We start from the raw sequence: 20,656 nt of genomic DNA on the forward strand, positions 1-20,656 counted from the left end.
CTCTGTTGTTCTTTAAAAGCTTCCCAGTCCTCCGTTTTCCCGCTTATCTTCGCTAAGTTATACTTTTTCTCTTTTAACCTTATATGTTTCTTTACTTCCCTCGTCAGCCACGGCCGCCCATGTCTCCTCCTGGGATCTTTCTTCCTTTTAGGAATGAACTGATCCTGCATCTTCTGCATCATACACAGAAATATCCGCCATTGTTCCTCCACGGTCTTCCCTGTTAAGGTATTGAACCATTGAACTTTGGCCAGTTGCTCCCTCATAGCTCCATATTTCCCTTTATTCAACTGAAATATTGTCACTTCAGATTGTACCCACTCCCTCTCAAATTGCAGATTGAAGCTTATTGTATTATGGTCACTACTTCCCTATGGCTCCTTCACTTCGAGGTCACTGACCAATTCTGGTTCGTTACACAATACCAGATCCAGAATCGCCTTATCCCTGGTCGGCTCCAGCACCAGCTGCTCTAAAAATCCATCTCTGAGGCACTCCACAAAGTCTCTTTCTTGAGGCCCGATACCATCCTGATTCTCCCAGTCTACCTGCATGTTAAAATCCCCCATAACAACTGTAGTAACATCTTTGCGACAAGCCAATTTCAGCTCCTGATTCAACTTACCTCCAACATCCAGACTACTGTTTGGGGGCCTGTAGATGACTCCCATGAGGGTCTTTTTACCCTTAGTGTTTCGAAGCTCTATCCACACTGACTCTACATCCCCTGACTCTAGGTCCGCCCGCGCAAGGGACTGAATATCCTCCCTTACCAACAAGGCCACCCCACCCCCTCTGCCCGTCAGTCTATCCTTACGATAGCACGTGTAGCCTTGAATATTCATTTCCCAGGCCCTGCCCCCTGTGCCCTGAGATATTGGTGACTGCTGTTCAACTAAAGGCCGAGGGGAGAAAATAGTGAACAGGATAAGCAGAAGTCACTCTGTCTTTCATGTTGGGAATTCTCACCATCTAGCTGCTATCCAGTAGGTGGCAGAATGGGAAACCTGAGGTGAGGTGAAATTAACTAATAATAAGACACTAATGCATACAAATCGATCTCTTGCTGCTCAATAGCAAGATTTTTGTCTCACCATTCAACACTTGCTTGGAAAATTGGATTTATGGCACTAATTGCTGAGAATCACTACTACACTGCTGATTCCACATGATTTTCCAAACTTTCTTGCCAATACCAAAGTTCTTCAAGGCTGGGTAGATTCTGATGCCTGTGTACTGTAGGAGGTAAACTGTCGCCTGTTCAGTGATCTCAAACATAATTGATTTCAATGCCTTTCTTTCAAACTGGTGGTAGAGATGCATTTGAGGTTCCTTTGTGTGGACTTGACTGTAACGTCAACACAATACAAGGGTAAGACATTCCAGGTAGATGACGCTCTTGTCCACTGGAAGTTTCTGGAACACATTTTGTGGTTGCGAGCTGCCATGTTGGATGTACCAAGTATCCATAAAAAAAAAGAGTATAGCTTTATTAAAAAAGAATCTTTCTTTATGCTTCTTAGTATGATATGATCTTTTAGAGTCTAGGTGTCTGCTAACATTAGTTTTGTGTCATTTTATACTTCATCATATTCTCATTATTTGACAATTTCAAGGCCTTCATTAAAATTTATTCTAGTCTAATTTTAAATAAATGTTGTTTAAACTGTGACTTTTTAAAAAATAAAGTACAACCTCCATTTAATTGAGTTCAATAACCACACAATTTGTATGTAAGCAGTGAATTTTAGTGTTATACCCCTGATAACAGTCAGTAAAGGAAGCAGGGATATATTTTATGATTCCATTTCACCTCTGCATTACCAAGTGTCTCACATGTTCAGATAACCATCCAATAAATACTCTCAACCTTAACTTCAGTTGATAAAATTAATAGCTTGGATAGGTAGATTTCTGTGTATGTGGTAGTTTAACACACTATAAACCACCATGTTTGGATGCAAATAAGAAGTAGCTAATATCCGCATTTAACTCCAGCACATTTATTAGTGTGTAGAAAAGTTCCTTGGAATAGTAAAGCTCAATTTTTCCAGATGTTAAGTGGAGTTTTATCCCTAGATTCTGTTGCCAACTTTAAGCATTTAGATTTCTCAAGCTTCAGGGAACTTATTAGAGGTGAGAGGACTATGGGAATTCCACAGTGCTGAGCAACTACAGGCAGAAATTTCTTTAAATATTGATGTAAGATAGCTACTTTCTGGATGAAGCAAATAGTGTTTGCATACAGGCCTTATTCCAAGAGCATGTTTTCACTGCATCTTGAGGAACCAGGATGCGATCATTGATGTAGATCTATCACTAATTTCAGATAAGGAACATGAGGAACCCCAACAACAGAAAAATCAGTGTTGTCTCCTCAATCCCTTTCCACTGTCCAAGAGGAAACAAGCACAGAGCTCTAGTTCATAAGAGGCAAGACCCTTAACCATAAGATATGCAGGCAAGAAATTTCTGACAAAGGCTATGAATCAAAAAGTGAGAACTGTGATTGGACAGGATAATTATTTTTGGCCACGACAGACATTATGGACCAAAATGCCTTCTTCTGAGCTGTACATTTCTGTGATTCTTCAACTAATCACCAGTACTTCAGGAAGCTCAGTCATTCCTGGAAGAAGAGTTTCTGCCAAGTGGTCTGGATTAGTGTGCATTGTCTGCAGCAGTATCCATAGAATGCATTTCTGGTTCCTTCCAAAGGTCAACGGGAGACATTTGTTGTAACTCACAATCTGCTGACACAAGTACATCATCCTGGTGACTGATGCAGTATTTCCTAAGGCCAGCCCTTATGTGCACTCCTCAGTTGATGAGGCCAGTGAGAATACAAGGTCCCATGGATTTGTGCTCTGGCTAGATTGTTACAGGTCCAGGCAATCAAGGTGTACACATGTGGCAATCAAATGGTTTTCAAATTGTGTAGCAATTTTTATCAGTCAAAATGGATCCCACTGCACCAATGTTCAATGGGTATGCAATCAACTTAGCATCATTTTTGTCCAAGTCTTCCTGGAGGCACAGACTGCTTCATTATCTGAGTTACCAGCATTGACCATATTTAGCACAATTCTAGATAAAGCAGGTTATAAATTCAGGTTTGATTCCTTTTCCAGAATTTTAGCTAATGGTTGTTAATAGATAAACATGCCCTTTATTTCAAGGAGGTAGGAGCTTCAAATAGGGAAGCCTTTCTGTTATTGTATGGAACAATACCTGGAACGCTGTGTATACTTTTGGCCTCAATATAAAGAAGGATGTGCTTGCATTGGAACAGAACAGCGAAGATGAATAGATTAATCTCTCTGATGAAATGGTTGCCCTATGATGAGAGAATTAGATCTCTAGTCTGTGAAATTGAGAAGTTCTGCATGATCTCAATGAAACATAATGATCCTGAAAGTGCATAACAATGTAGTCACTGAGAGGTTGTTGCTCCAACAGGGAATCTAGAACAGGCGCAGTTTGAATCTTTGGAATTATCCACCTCAAGGGATTGTAAATATGTTATCATTGAATATACTTAAGGTTAAGATGCAGATGTTTGGTCTCACAGGGAATCACAGGATATGCAAAGAAACTGAAATTTTATGTTCTTAATTGCCCTTGAGAATGTAGTGGGTGTCACCTTCTTGAAGTGCTGTATTCTATATCATCCTAGGACACTGACAATGCTTTTCTCTGGAGCAATTTTATCTAACAGTTGCTTGCTGAGCCATTAACAAGTCAACTATGTTGCTGTGCATTCGAATCATACGTTAGGCCATTTCTTTTCCTAAAGGATATCAGTGAATCAGATGGGTTTTTGCTACAATCTCGTCAGTTCATGATCATTGTTAATGAGATTAATATTTTATTCCAGGGATGTCTTGATTAATTGAATGTATATTCCACAAGCTACTGTGGTGGGATTTGAATTTGTGTCCCTGAAAGAATTAGTCCTGATTTACACTATTTGTACAATATTACCATCATGCTTCTATTTTCTCTGTAAGGACTAAACTTGTGAAGGCTAGACCTCCAGGGGAAGAATGTGATTAATTCAAAGAAGGAGGTGGAAGCATTTGAGAAGCAGGTGATGTGCCAAAGAGCACCCAGAGCTACTTATGTAGCTGTCAGACATGCCCAAGATAGACCGACTTAAGTGCTGGAACTAATCTGAGGCAGTACAACCATCTAACACACCAATTCTGAAGCCAGCATGCCCACCTTACCTTACCCCCTTACAGCCTCCAGCACAAAACAGTTTATTAATTAAACCATCCTTCTCACCAACTCTATTTCTAATCTATGATTCTTGTCATAACATTTAACATAAGGCCACATGAAAAGCAGCAAGTAAGTGGGAGAGCAGAACATTTAGCACTCATAAACATTAAACTGAAATGTGTCAAAGTCTTACCCCTCACCACGTGCCCCCACTTCAGATAAATACACTTGTACCTCTACAAAAACCCTTTTCTCAAATCTCCTCTAACATGATAGAGCTCCTTATTTCCTGCTCTGACTGTTCAGATATTGTTAGTCGAGGTTTGTCGGGTTTAGGAGCAGTTGAGGGGCCCATCAAAAACAGCCCCACCTTTACCGACGCAGGCCTGACCATTTGGCCAGGATACAGCAGTTTAACAGGGGTGAGATGGTGGCAGGGAAGGAGTCCATAAGACCATAAGATATAGAAGAGGAATTAAGCCATTCATCTCATTGAATCTGCTCTATCTTTTGATCATGGTTGATTTGTTTCTCAACCCTATTCCCCTGCCTCCTCCCCTTTACCCTTGACCCCCTCACTACTCAAGAACCAATCTATCTCTGATTTTTTTTCCTCGATTCTGGGTGGACTGGCAGACCGGGTACACAGGTCATTGGTGAGGCCCAGCACATACTTGGATGCATATTGGATTGAGGTTTCATGTAGAAATTCACCAAAACTCCTCAGACAACACCTTTCAAACCCGCAATGACTACTATGTATAAAGACAAGGGCAGCAGATGCATGGGAACATTTCACCAGCAAATTTCCTTCTGTATCACTCACTATCCTGACTTGGATATTTGTGACACGGGGTCAAAATCCTGGAACTCCCTTCCTGATGTCATTGTGGATGTACCTGTACAAAATGGACCGTGGCTGTTCAAGTAGGAAACTAACCACCACCTTTTTAAGGGCTACAAGGGATAGGCAAAAGATCTTGGACTACATAGCAATACTTCGAACACATGAATGAATAAGAAAAAATGTTTGCTACACTTACCACTGACAAAGGTAGAAGCGAAAAGATCTGAGGTGCTCACACTACCGATGGAGCAGCTGTAGAAAGAGAAACAGAGTTAACATTTTGAGCCTGATATGACCTCTTCAGAACTAAAAGGGGCTGAAAAATAGTGTTTGTTTATGCTGTTGACAGATTAGGAGGGGGGCTGGCTGGGACAGATTGTGAGGGTTCCCAGAGCAAAGGACAAAGAGGGTGCCAATGGTGGGGAAGTAGAGAGTCAGATATAAAATGGTGTAAATGAAAGTGTGAAAAGAAGAAAATGGATCTACTCTGCTGACAGCAAAGTCACCAAGGCATAAAGGCACAGCTGGAAGAGGGTGAGAAGGATGTAAGAGAAACAGAGGTCAGAGAACATGGTCTGAAGTAGTGGAACTCAAGATTGAGTCCTAGAGTCTGTAAAATGTTTAACGAAAAATTAAATGTTTCTCCTCCAGTTTGCACTGAGCTTTCAGATCTACTGAAGGTGTCTTGAGCACTGATATCTGCAGCAATGATAGCAGCAGTCCGATTTGAAAATACCTGTATTTTAATCCCACTGCATCACTCAGTTGCACACAATTCATGTTAAGTAAAGTCTTCAAAAAAATCATGAGAACCAAATTTGCTGTACTATTACTGAACTTCCCCAATGATGGATGTAAATGAAAGTAAGTATGGAACAATTTTTACTACTCCATGTTTTCAAAATGATGTTGTTTTGACATTTCTTCATTAATATTTTGTTTTGAAATTTAGGATGCATTAAGTTTGGACATTCTGGAGTTGTATAATAAGGTCACAATACACATTGTGCATTATTATGATGTAGTAAAATTGCTAAATGCTGAAGAATCCTATACGGTGTAACTATATTAATGTCAATCCAAAATAGGTATGAATTAATAAGATTCATTTTTAAAGGAATTCTCTCTTCATTCCTCACAGCTTCCACCTACTTTACATCACAACTTTCGAAAAAGTGTTATTGAACGGTTTAAAAAGTCATTATTCAGTCCACAGAGCAATCCCTGCAACTTGAAAGCGGAGCTTAAAAAGGTTTGTTGCCATAGCACTTTCAGTGTTAACATGTTCTGATGCAAACACTATAGGGAATCTAATCTAAAAAAAAGCGTGAAAGTTCATTTTTCAATAAATTCAAAGATATTATTCTGAATTTATGTAATTTCACAAAAATAAACACAAGAAACAACAACTCAAATAATTAATGTGCAGCTATTGAAGTCCAGCTTTAAGCTAGAATCTGAACTATTGCATAATAATTTACTGTTTTGAATATTCAGTGCCTTTTCTTCCAACCTTATTCCAAACAATATTGAATTAGTATGTTGTAGAAATATAGTCAAGTATAAATTGCAAATATTAAACAATTTATCTGAGGTACAATTTGTTCTCCATTGAGTTTTTTCATACTTTTTGAGTACTATGTAGCAAATTTGACTGTCAGAACTAGGTTGAAAGCAGATCTATAGCATATTCTTAAAGTATTATTTCTGATAGGTTCTTCAAGGGTCCCCTGAACTGATTGAATTGAACTTTGTGACGGCAGATTGTAATTTAATGCGGCAGACATCAAGAGAAAATGCGGCATTCCCTGGAGACAGGGCAGGTAAAAATAATTCAATGGATGTATACCTGGCATGTTCAGAAAAAGTTGTTAAACTCTGTGGCTTATTCAGGAATCAGGAAATCAAACTACTTATGAGTAAAGGCCTATCATTTATATGTTAGTGCACTGTCCCCTTGAAATCACCCTATTCAGACCAAATGCTTATTTTAGTAAAATGTCCTGTATAGATCCGGATTACAAATTGCTTAACAGTATAAAAATAATTCTTTTTGTCTCCACACATGGCAGATTTTCACTTTACTGTAAGCCATAAAATTTAACCTAAATGGGACCTTAATCATGTAGTATTATAATTATAATTTGCAAGCAGCCAATCAGCTTCCCTGCCTGCTTCTGGAAAAAGTTTCTGGTGATGGGAATGTTTTGGAGAATTGTCTCAGTGTTGCTCCCCATTATTTTCCCAGCCTCTCTGATTCCAAACCTCCAAGCTTGTCAGTCTGGGACTGGTAAAATTCAGCACCAAGTATATTACTGCATATTTCAACTGATTAGAATAAGTGTGAATAGCTTACTAAATTGAATTATTCATATATATATAAACAAATTTGCTTATTTCTGCTCTTAAAAATGATTTGCATTTTAATTGCAAAAGACCATGTCTTCTTATTTTACTTTAGTTTTGGTGTTGACTGAATTAGAAAAAGGACAGTTATACAAAAGAAGGAATTTGGAAGGAATTGCTTTCCTTTTAAAAAAAAGTAAATTAGTGAAACTCATTTTAAGTCATGTTTCTACTATTGTTGTGCAAGCAGTAGGGCTAGTGTAACGAGATGGCCTGGCATCAGAGCGCGTGTACAAAGTGGGGATTCATTCAATTGCTGATCGGTTTATATGGAATTTTGACCAGTTGTGGATGCCAAAAGTTATCAGTCTGAACAACTTGTGGATATGAATTCCCTCCTTTGTCATTGAATGCACCTAGGAGAAAGTGAGAACTGCAGATGCTGGAGATCAGAGCTGAAAATGTGTTGCTGGAAAAGCGCAGCAGGTCAGGCTGCATCCAAGGAGCAGGAGAATCGACATTTCGGGCATGAGCCCTTCTTCAGGAATTAAATGCACCTATCCTTTCCCCAGTTAGCCTCTTGCTCCTAATATACATATAAATTCATAGAATCCCAACAGTGTGGAAACAGGCCATTTGGCCCAACAAGTCCACACTGACTCTCCAAAGAGCATCCCATCCAGACTCACCCTCCTAACCTTTGAATATCTCTGTAATCCTGCATTTCCAATGGCTAATCCACTTAACTTACAAATTCCTGGACACTATGGGCAATTTAGCATGGCCAATACACCTAACCTACACATCTTTGAACTGTGGGAGGAAACTGGAGCACCCCGGAGGAAACCCACTCAGACACAGGCAGAATGTGCAAACTCCACACAGGCAGTCACCAAAGGCTGGAGTTGAACCTGGATCCCTGTGAGGCAGCAGTGCTAACCACTGAGCCCCTAGGTCCCAAAATGCCTTGGGATTCTCCTTAATCTTACCGACCACAGATATTTCATGGCCTCTTTTAGTCCTCCTAATTCCTTGTTTAAATTATTTCCTGCTTCCTTTATATTTCTCAAGGCCCTTGTCTGATTTCAGTTTCCAAAAACTTATATATGCTTCCTTTTACTTTTTAACTAAGCTTTCAACGTGTCTTGTCATCCAGGGTTTCCCAATCTTGCCATCCTTGTCTGTCATCCTCAAAGGAACTTGCCAGCCTTGAAATCTGATCAACTGGCCTTTAAAAGACTCCCACATATCCGATGTGGATTTACCCTCAAATAGCCACCCTAATCAAAATTCTGGATCGAGTGGGATCTATAGTAAGGCCCATCTCAATGCTGAGATCATCTCGCCACACCTTTTACACTTTTATTAAGTGACACGATGAGATTCTCATTTGGAGCAGTGAACTCCATACTTATGATCATTAATACTTATTAAACCCTTCCTTAACAGTCCAAATGATGACAGATTGCAATCTTACCAAACTTGCCATGCAAACTAGCCATCAGGAAAACTTGACATGAAAACCAAATCGGGCTCTTAGTGAACAACAAAAAAGAACTGCAGATGTTGGAAATCAGAAACAAAAATAGAAGCTGCTGGAAAAACTCAGCAGGTCTGGCAGCATCTGTGGATGTTGCTTGCTTGCCTCAAAAGACGTCCGTATTGGACATCGGGTGCTAATGTCTCAGGCACACGCCATGGGCAATTGATACACACAGACAATGACCTCTAATATGTGTCAGTTCCTAAGAGCCCTCAAAACATATTTCTGATCAACTTGCAGGATGCGTCTTAACTTTACTTCTGTACCAAAAACTATCATTGTAATGTTGCAGCAAGAATACTGTGCTCTCAGGGGCATAGACCCAGCTTGTGGATTGCAACAGGCTGCATCTCCAGGCTCCTCACACACTATCATTGCACTCACTCAGTCTGAGCTTCCCTGCATGTTCATAGAATACCTTCATTGCCTTTTTGAACATTTCCCTCTCAACCAGAGATGCCTAGCTGATATTACTGCTCTATTGCCATGCCATTTATTACAGACATAAAACCAAGAAGCTTGTCATGGTTGCCAGCAGGTCTCAGTCAAGTCAAGGGATATAGCCTTTGCACCCAGTTGACCCTGACACTGTAAGTCAAGGGCATCCTCTGGTACCAGTCCAGGTCCTGCTCAAGTTGGTCAAAATCAGAATCCTCACCTCATACTGAGTGAGAAGACAAATGTCAGGCAGCCCACCACCTGTTTTGATACTTTCTGCTTAACTGTGAGATGGTTTGCTCCTGGAGCAAGAGAAAGCAGCTATTACAGAAGATGCAAGTGAGTAGCACAAATATTATTATTGGTGCAGGTGGGAAAGTTCCCTGAGTGAGTAGGCAACACAGAGGGCTTACAGGGTTAGTGGAGCTGATGAGGTTGTGTGGGGAAGAAAGTGCATGCAATACAGAGAGTGATAGAACGTGATCCTTGCTGCGTGCACAAACTGAAATAGAGTGAATGTGAGGTATTGGAGAGAAGATAGTGGCAGTTATGCTGAAACTGCTTCAACCTGGGTGGTTACATTAGAGCACGCTTGCGTGATATGGTATTGCAGCCTTCAGTGCTGTTCCTGAGAAAGAGGATGTCCCACTTTGCAGCACCCAAGATGGGCCAGAAATCACAAGTTGCAGTCATCGTAAGGGTTGAAATACTAATTAACACAGAGAGTTTATTAAGATATGGTAAGAAATCCCACTGGCCTTGCGACAGGAATCACTCCACCAAACACAACCTGATTCACAAGTAGCCAACTAACCATCAGATTCAGCCTCTGGTCTTTGCAGCTAGGTCATAGAAAGTGGATCTTTTGTGTTTACTTCATAGAGCAGATGTCTCCTTTTAACCTGGAATTGGCATTTCAGGGAGTGCTGTGCTCTCTCTGTGGGCCCAGATTTTGTGCTGATGTCTAAGTCAGAATTGGTGCCCACAACTTTCTGGCTCAGAGGCCAGGAGCTGCCATCAAATCAAGACTGATATCGTAAAATAAATGTTTGTCAAAAGTATATGAGTCCATAAATTTTCATGAATATTCGTGCATGAAATAAACAAGTTTTGTAACAATAGATTGTGGACAGGCATATAATTGTGATGCAAAGTCTTGAGCATAGATTTCAAAATCTCTGCCTAGGTGGTGCTATGGCAAATAATGCATTGCCCACCTGTTGTGGCATCTAGCTTTAATCAATGAAGTGAACATCAAATGGATTCCACAAAGGAGAGATGATCTCCTCCTCCATTTTGTTTCACAGGCAATGAAAACAAAGTCAGATATTAATATTTTATCTAGAATTTTAAATAGTCATACAATAGTCGGTCAGCAACTTGTGCATCTGTTCCATAAACCAATATATCTTTTATTTCCATGATGTTTAAATATTATTGTTATTCTTTCTAGTCAATACGTATAGCTATGAATATGAAGATGGAATAACATATGAGCAGATGCAGGTTAGTGTTTCATCATATACACGAGAAACTATATTTATCTTTATATTTACCTACATTTAAAATCAGTTAAACCTTTAAGAAGGTAGCCACACTGCACTTTGATTGTTTTTTTTCAAAATCTTAAATTAAGCTAATTTCTGTTCAGTTCTCCTCGTTCTACAATGCTCATTATGAATTTAAATAAAAAATATTGTTACAAATATCTAACCTATAAATACATATCTATAATATATATTATTGAAAGACAAGGAATTAACATATAATTTGTTTGTTTACATGTTTTCTGTTTGTTTCACATATAGACCATGATTGAAGAAGTTCTGATTGAAAGTGGTTATTATGATATCTTGAACACTGTTAACAGGTCAGTTTATCAACTAAGGTGATATTTATAATTGCTAAAGTGAGCAGCTTTGGACCAAGTAGGAATTAAATATGTTGACAAAAATCTAAAACTTCAACCAATCCCACTTCAAATCTAACAACTTGTGGTTTTAGTGGAGGTCAGATGAGAGTTAGATAATAATCTGCCCCCTAGGAGCATTAATTTAAGCATTTCAATGAGGCTGCTGCTTCACATTTTGTTTGTTTTATGATTTCACATAAAAGCTGGTATTCCTAGGACTTGAGAAGCAAGGCACTTAAAGGATATGAGGACTGCAGCATTAAAGAGGGTGCTGAAAAGATAAGTAGTGCATGTCTCCTGTCCAGAACAAACCTGTTAATTTCTCTATTGATTATATCACTCTCCATCCAAGACCTTGCCCTGCACCTCCTTCTGTTCATTCCCCCACAACAGCTATTGCTGACATCATTGTGCAACAACCCTTTCCTTGCTTTGTGAACTAACTCCTCATTCACTGAACTAAGCCATCCCCTGACTCTCCTGCCCAGGGTTTGCAACTCCTCTTCTGACCTTCTCTCTCCATTTAGTATCTCTCCTTGTCCCCCAATCTCTCTCCAATTGTTATCCCACATTTCTCTCAAATGTTTCCCCAGATCCTTTTCCAGCCCTGTGGAATAATCCCCTGACCTTCCCAACCACTCTGTTCTATAACCCTTTAAAATCCCAGCTGCACCCTGGTTTGCAGTGTTTCTCTCCTGACTTGGATCAGGCTGGCTTTAGGTAACCTGTTTTCAAAAATACATGCATTCATGGAGTTAAAACTCAATGGTGTTCAATCAAAACTGCTCCATATTATTTGGAAATCCTACCCATTAATTAATGGAACAAACTATTTAAAATGCATAGTATGCATAATGAATCATTTTTTTAATTGACAGGATGTGATGAATGGGATCTCTGCTTATGTCTTGGATTTTTACAATGTAAAACAATGACTTAGATGAGGGAAATAGCATGGTAGCTATATTTGCAGTTTACACAAAGATAGGCAGTAAGGTTTGCTGTGAAATCATAGTCATAGAGTCATAGAGATGTACAGCATGGAAACAGACCCTTCAGCCCAACCTGTCCATGCCGACCAGATATCCCAACCCAATCTAGTCCCACCTGCCAGCACCCAGCCCATATCCCTCCAAACCCTTCCTATTCATATACCCATCCAAATGCCTCTTAAATGTTGCGATTGTACCAGCCTCCACCACATCCTCTGGCAGCTCAGTCCATACATGTACCATCCTCTGTATGAAAATGTTGCCCCTTAGGTCTCTTTTATATCTTTCCCCTCTCACCCGAAACCTATGCCCTCGAGTTCTGGACTGCCCGATCCCATAAAGAAAATACAGATGGACATAGATTGAGTGATTGGTCAAAAGCCTGGCAGATCAAGCATAATGTGAGAAAATGAGAAATTGTTCACTTTGCCAGGAAAAAAACAAAATAGCAAAATATTACTTTAATGAGAAAAAGTGCAGTATTCCAAGTTGCAGAGGAACCTAGGTTTTCTAGTTCATGAATCACAAAATTTAATACGCTTTTTAAATAATTTGTTCCATTAATTAATGGGCAGGATTTCCAAATAATTTGGAGCAGTTTTGATTGAACACCATAGAGTTTTAACTTCATGAATGCATGTTTTTTAACATTGGAATGTTATCCTATATTGTTGACTGGCAAAATGGACTCAAGGAAACAACTACTTCTGCTTCAATTAAGGGATAGAATATGTGGCTACCAAATTTTCTGGTGGCTCAAAGTTCGACAAGTGTGTAAGTTGTGAAAAGAGCACAAGGTAGTTACAAACAGACATCGAAAGGTTAAGTGAGGACAAATATCTGGAAAATGGAGTATCTTGGGAAAACGTGGAAGTGTCCATTTTGGCAGAAGAATAAAAAAGAAACATGTTAGCTGAATGGTGAAAAATTGCAGAACTCTGAAGTGCAAAGGTATCTGGGTCTTCTTGCATGAATTGCCAAAGGTTAGTATGCTGTTGCAGCAAGTAATTAGGGAAGCTAATGGAATGTTATGTATTGCACGGGAAAACTCAATACAAAAGTAGGGAAGTTATGCTTCAGTCATACAGAGCACACTAAAACCACATCCTGAGTACTGTGTACAGTATTTATCACTTTATTTAAATATTTAAGGCATTGTCAATATATTGGATGCAATGTTACCTAGGGTGATGAAACGTCTGGAAATGAACCTTCAAGCTTAACGAGCAAACCTATATCCAGAGGTCAGGGCTATTTGGTTAGGGCTAAGAAATGATAGATTTGCCATTACACTGCTGGGTGTATTCTATAGACCATCATCTAGTGGGAAAGAAATAGAGGAACAGATTTGCACGCAAGTATGAAATGGAGAAAGTTATAATAGAGGGCTTTAAATATCATAATATAGAATAGGTAGAGTGAGTGAAGAGTTTCTGAAGTATGTTCAGGAGTACTGCATGGACTAAAAAAATGAGAAAATTGAAGTATTGGATTTTCTGATTGGTCTTAAAGTTAATATGTCACAAAGGCTGCATGAGACGTACCCAAGGATATTAAGGGAAATGAAGCTGGAAATCGCAGAGGCATGACCATAATTTTTCAATCCTCCTTAGATAGAAAGTTGGTGCCAGAGGACCAGAGAATTAAAAATGGTGTGCTTTGTTCAAAAAAAAGTGTAAGAATTGTCCCAGCAATTACAGGTCACTCATTTGAACCTTGTTTTTGAAGAACATGTTAGAAGTGATAATTAAGGACAAACTTAACAGTACTTTTGGTAAATATTAGAATAAAACTAAGCAAACATTTGTTCAGGGCAAATTTCTAAACTGTTTGTGTTTTTTGGTAAGTTAAGGGGTTTAAGAGTGTCACACAAATGATGTACTGTGCATGGATTCCCAAAGGCATTTGATAAAGTGTCATATGTCATTAAGTGCCTTAACAATAATGGATAAGTCTATGGAATGGAAAGCGCAAGTGACAGCATGGATATGAAATTGGCTGAGTGACAAGACACAAAGAATAATAGTTAATGGCTGTTCTTTTTCAGACTGGAACAAGGTAAATGTTGAAGTTCCCTAGAGTTCAGTGTTAGGGATGCTAATTTTCTTGGTCTGTAGTAATGACCAGTAGTAAAGGGCACATTTTCAAAATTAGTGAATGACACAAAATATGAAAGTACTGTGAATTGAGAGGAGAATAGTAATAAACTTCAAGAGGAATTAGCTTGGCTAATGGAATGAACGCCTCATCTTCCGCCTTGGAACACTTCAACCCCAGGACATCAATGTGGACTTCACTAGTTTCCTCATTTCCCCTCCCCCCCACCTTACCTCAGTTCCAACCTTCCACCTCAGCACCATCCTCATGACCTATCCTACCTGCCAATTTCCCTTCCCACCTATACGCTCCACTCTCCCCTCTGACCTATCACCTCCATCCCCAACCCCATTCACCTATTGTACTCTTTGCTACCTTCCCCCACCGCCACAACCCCCCACCCCCCCAATCCATCCACCTGTTGCACTCTTAGCTATCTCCCTCCCATTTACTTCTCCATCCCAGAGGCTCCCTGCCTCATTCCTGATGAAGGGCTTTTGCCCAAAATGTCGATTTTCCTGCTCCTCGGATGCTGCCTGACCTGCTGTGCTTTTCCAGCACCACTCTGATCTAAACTCTAGTTTCCAGCATTTGCAGTCCTCACTTTTGCCTCATGGAATGAGCAGACAAGTGGCAACTGAAATTTATTGCAGAAAAGTATGGACAAATGCCTTTTAGTAAGAAGGATAAAAATAGACTGTACACATATCCAAAAAGCATATAGGAGCAGAAATATCTGAGGAGGTTAATTGCATGTGACAAGATAGAAAGTGATTAATAAAGCATTTAGGCTTTATTAATAGAGGCATAGAGTACAAATGCAAGGATGTAGTGATGAAACCTGGTTTCATCAACCACAACTAGTGTATTGTGCCCAGTTGTGGGTACACACTTTGTGAAGGATAGGGTGTAGAACAGATTCATAAGAATAGCTGTTGCCAAAGATGAGAAACTTCTGCTACATGGATAGAATTGGACTGTACTGTCTGGAAAGAGGATATTAAAAGGAGATTTGACGGAGTTTATCAAAATTTGGACACAATTGATAATAAGAAACTGTCCTGTGGTAAAAGAGTTACGGGGGGGGGGCGCGGAAAAACATGGAGTGAGATTGGATTTATTCTTCTGGAGCTAACACCGTTCCGTTGGTCAGTTGACCTCCTTCTGCAACCATTTATGATTCCATGAAACATTACAGATAACAAGTCATTTTCTTCCTGCTAGATCTGTCTCAATATTTTTGTTGTAGGAATTACACTTATCCATGGACAATGAAGAACCATTTGACTGCACGGCGATAGTCTTCTTTTCAGACCTTCATGAGAAATCATCAACAGAACTGCCTGCACACAGGATTATAGGAAGGACTTATTGAATGCACATTAAACTGTATAGTATATATGAATAAAAGGTACTATATTCACAAATACAATGCTGTGTATACCATATATATTTCCTATTGAATATTTTGTTTGATGCAGCAAACTGACTTGCTTCAAGGGGATTTCTGTTTTCATTGCTTAAAATGCTTAAGAATTTGATTCAGTTATTTTTGTGTAATGTGAAGTTTTTGTTTATTCAATTTAACATTGATATGCAACAAAATGTTCTGGATATGAGTTCAGACTAGCACTGCTGTCACAGCTAAATAATGCTGCTTTGTTGTCATAACCTTTTGCTTGAATTTCCTAATAGATTTAATAATCAATATAAAGAATGGATTTTTACAGTTTACCATTGTCTTTAAGTGAAACAATCTGATAAACTGTGAGGAGCCTTCTTAAGAGATGGATTATCATCATATTTAGTCATAGGCAACATTTATTAACTGTTTAAGTTTACTAAGCCTATTGTCGGCACAATTTTTTTTTATGCTTGTATGTAAAAAGATGTGCAACTGTTTAAGCAGGAAATACAGCACACGGCATGGTTTAGGTATATTCTGATGATTCAACAGAACCAACCAGCTAGTCAATGTTTCCTGTTCACCCATATAATACGTATGCAAGTATTCTTCAATCAGACCTTCAATATTTTGAGATAATGAATTTTTGATGAAACAAGTGGTCATATTTAGTGTTTAAAAACTGTGGCAACTTCCCTTCCAATGTAGAGAACAAGACAGTAGCAATTTGTTAAATGAAAAACTCCCAGCTATTTCATAAAGGAACCCCAGCTTATTGAAATATTCTCAGTGAAGATTGAAAGAATAGTTATAAGAACTCATAAGAGCAGTAAACTCTCCACAGATATGGTTAGATAATCAATGTGTAAGACCAATATTGTAATACTATAATTTATGCTTTTGTCTAATTCAATTTGCAAAGAAAAAATGGCAACTGATAATTCTATTTTAAAATGAAAAATGTTAAAACTTTTCATTTTATATTTATTTCCAATTTATTAATAGGTTATTCAGCTGATTTGTTTGTGTTATTAAACTCTTGTTATATTGCTGCCTAAGAAGTATCTGCCATAGCATATACAATGAATGATTTCAATGTATATAAGCATCAACTATTTCTTTATAGGTTATCTAAAAGTGTCAGCACATTAATTAAAATGTAAGACAATATGTTTTGGGAGAAAAGGGACTACGTCTATAATTTCTGGCTTGATGCAGTGTATTACTCAAGATAATGTAACTGCAAATATTGATTCAACAGTAAAACCAGCTGTGCCTCCATTCATGTGGAAATTAGCTATAGTTTCCTAAATTTATTACGACTAATGTAACTCAAATGCAATTCAAAAGTAGAACCCTTTTCAAAATACTTTCCTATTTTGTTATACTGCTGAATGGATTGAACTCACACCATAAGATGCACTAATATTGCTGACTGTTCATCAGTAATAGCTGCTCATATCTGACTTGTTTTCTTAGTACCTCATTGTGAATTAGCTGTTATTAGTGCACAAAACACACTTGTTAATTCCTAAACCTGTGATCTCTTTAGCACAGTCATCATTTGCAACTTTTACCAATCCTTCAAAGTCTAATGCTTGCTGGAATTTGAGTCTACTTTGAAAATTGTGACTCAGGTGCATCACTTTAAGCAACGAGAAAGATCTTGATAAGTGTCATTAATAACTTTTTGATTGTCATGTAATAATAATGGCATAGTATTACACATAGATCTTTAAGAAAATACATTTTTATGTAAACATACAATTTAAATATAACTCACTTGTGCTGTGCAAATTGAGTGATTAAGTGTATTTAAAAATAAGTTTCTGTTCATATTTGTAACCTGTACAATAATATGTTAAGAGGCATTTACAAAAGTTAATATGTTCTATTTTTGTTATACTTAAAAATTCTCTATATTGTACTGAATGGTTAAAAATAAAATCCAAAATGAACATTTGCTGTTATACACAATTTTTTATTTTTATTTAAGAGATGAATTAAAGCAAATAGTCAACTTTGCATGTAAACTATAAGGTACTAAATAAAATTGCTATGATTTGTATTAACCAGCACCATATTTCTCCTGTACCTGATAGTTTTATGAAAATCGTATGTTTTATTTTGCAAATACTGCTTTATTAATTTAAGTTATTGCTATTATTAGGTGTATATATATTGCATGATAACAATATGTATAATTCACATTAACCAGTTAAGCATGATTACAACTATCAAGACCCAGGTATGGCACATATGTCTCCATTGGGATGTTTTGCTAAATTAACTGTTTCTTCACCCAAAGACTATGTGATCCCATTAGATTGGGTGAAGCTAATGCAACTTCAGTATCAACTCTTTCAGAACCATTATCTTATACAATGATATTGGCCAAATTTGCAACTTAAGAAAATATTAAGCTAAAGTTTTCATGCATCATCCCTTTTTGAAGCTTAAGCTTGTGTTCTCAGTTTTAGAATTTGTGACAATCTCAAACATAGGATCAGGATTCAGTTATCTGTTCCTTCAATGATTTGAGTCATGATTTGCATTTTCTTACAACAGGAAGTTGGGTGATATACCACTCAATCTTGTATTTCACTCATCTTATTCTTGCTGATTTGCTGCTAATTTTACCAGTATACTGTACAGAGAATGCTATCAGAACAGACATATTTAACACAGGCCAAGAGCTGAAGTAATGGCACATTCACCTCCTGGAGTTAACTGTAAAATGGTCGAAGTGAATGGAGTCTTATTTAAACTTTAATCTGCAATTAATTTAAGCTGCAGTTTTGCTGTTTGAGTTTGGAGAAATCTGTCAGTTTAACTGTTATGTGTGATGTATAAATTAAAGCTATTTTTACTCACCAAATTATGAATTAAAAATTTAAGAAGAAAGCAGTTATTGACTTTGATATTTTTGGGTTACAGAGGTATAAAAAGAATTCAGCAAGCCAGTCTTGAATTATTGAGACGTTCTGAGTTTGAATAGGGCTGAAGCTCACAAGTCTTCATGGAAGCAAAACAAAAACACATGATTGTATGCTGATGTTCCTCTTGATAGATAGGAATGATATGTTTTTGAGGTACAGATTTCTCAATGTACCCATAGACATATGGGGAAGGTGGGACCTCTATAAACAGGATGGTCTACACCTGAACCTGAGGGGCACCAGTATCCTTGGGGGGAGGTTTGCTACTGCTCTTGGGGGGGGGGGTTAAACTAACTCTGCAGGGGCATGGGAACCTAGACTGTAGCTTTAGGGTGCAGGACCTGGAATGTAGGGAGGTTAGGAACATGGCATCAATCTCAAAGGAGGGTGCCTGTAAACAGGAAAGTGGCTTGAAGTGTGTATTCTTCAATGCAAGAAGTATACGAAATAAGGTAGGTGAACTTGCAGCGTGGGTTGGTACCTGGGATTTCGATGTTGTGGCTATTACGGAAACATGGGTAGAACAGGGACAGGATTGGCTGTTGCAGGTTCCAGGGTTTAAAAGTTTTAGTAGGGTCAGAGGTGGGGGTAAAAGAGGGGGAGGTGTGGCATTGCTTGTCAAAGATAGTATTACAGCGATGGAAAGGACGATGGATGAAGACTCGCCATCTGAGGTAGTTAGGGCTGAGGTTAGGAATAGGAAAGGTGAGGTCACCCTGTTAGGAGTTTTCTACAGGCCTCCTAATAGTCTGAGAGACGTAGAAGAAAGGATTGCGAGGATGATTCAGGAGAAGAGTGAAAGTAATAGAGTGGTTGTTATGGGGGACTTTAACTTTCCTGATATTGACTAGGAAAGCTATAGCTCGAGTTCGTTAGATGGGTCGGTGTTTGTCCAATGTGTGCAGGAGGGTTTCCTGACACAATATGTAGACTGGCCAACAAGAGGTGAGGCCATACTGGATTTGGTTGTGGGTAACGAACCAGGCCAGGTGTTAGAATTGGAGGTAGGTGAGCACTTTGGGGACAGTGACCACAATTTGGTGACTTTTACTCTAGTGATGGAGAGGAATAAGTGTGCACTGCAGGGCAAGAGCTATAGCTGGGGGCAGGGAAATTATGATGCGGTGCGGCACGACTTAGGATGCGTGGCTTGGAAAAGTAGGCTTCAAGGCAGGGGCGCAATTGATATGTGGAGCTTGTTCAAGGAACAGCTAATGGGTGTCCTTGATAAGTATGTACCTGTCAGGCAGGGAGGAAAGGGTCGTGTGAGGGAGCCGTGGTTTAATAAGGAATTGGAATCCCTTGTTAAAGGGAAGAGGGCAGCCTATGTAAAGATGAGGCGTGAAGGTTCAATTGGGGCAATTGAGAGTTATAAGGTAGCCAGGAAGGACCTGAAGAGAGAGCTAAGAGCAGCAAGGAGGGGACATGAAAAGTCCTTAGTTGGTAGGATTAGGGAAAACCCAAAGGCTTTCTACAGGAATATCAGGAATAAAAGAATGACTCGGGTAGGAATAGGTCCAGTCAAGGATAGTAGTGGGAAGTTTCGTGTGGAGGCTGAAGAGATTGGGGAGACACTGAATTAATACTTTTCGTCAGTATTCACTCAGGAACAGGACATTGTCGCCAATGTGAATACTGAGTCACAATTAATTAGAATGGACGGCTTTGAGGTATGTAGGGAAGAGGTGTTGGAAATTCTGGAAAGGGTGAAAATAGATAAGTCCCCTGGGCCTGATGGCATTTATCCTAGGATTCTCTGGGAAGCAAGGGAGGAGATTGCAGAGCCATTGGCCTTGATTTTTATGTCCTCGTTGTCTACAGGAATAGTGCCAGAAGACTGGAAGATAACAAATGTGGTTCCCTTGTTCAAGAAGGGGAGTAGGGATGACCCTAGTAACTATAGGCCGGTGAGT

At 38.8% G+C, this 20,656-nt stretch overlaps 1 protein-coding gene across 1 annotated transcript in view; it reads left to right on the forward strand.

The window, feature by feature from the left end:
• nek10 (NIMA-related kinase 10) overlaps positions 1-15,772 on the forward strand; it is a 235,924-nt gene extending 220,152 nt beyond the window's left edge. The window contains exons 33-37 of the mRNA XM_072575222.1: positions 6,213-6,323; positions 6,786-6,894; positions 10,852-10,904; positions 11,207-11,268; positions 15,649-15,772. Coding sequence (XP_072431323.1) covers positions 6,213-6,323; positions 6,786-6,894; positions 10,852-10,904; positions 11,207-11,268; positions 15,649-15,700 — 387 coding nt within the window. The 3' untranslated portion in view covers positions 15,701-15,772. The remainder of the gene's footprint in view (positions 1-6,212; positions 6,324-6,785; positions 6,895-10,851; positions 10,905-11,206; positions 11,269-15,648) is intronic.
• The last annotated feature ends 4,884 nt before the right edge of the window (positions 15,773-20,656 follow it).

The sequence above is a fragment of the Chiloscyllium punctatum genome, chromosome 8 (genome assembly GCF_047496795.1).
Source record: "Chiloscyllium punctatum isolate Juve2018m chromosome 8, sChiPun1.3, whole genome shotgun sequence".
In the NCBI taxonomy this organism is placed as follows: Eukaryota; Metazoa; Chordata; class Chondrichthyes; order Orectolobiformes; family Hemiscylliidae; genus Chiloscyllium; species Chiloscyllium punctatum.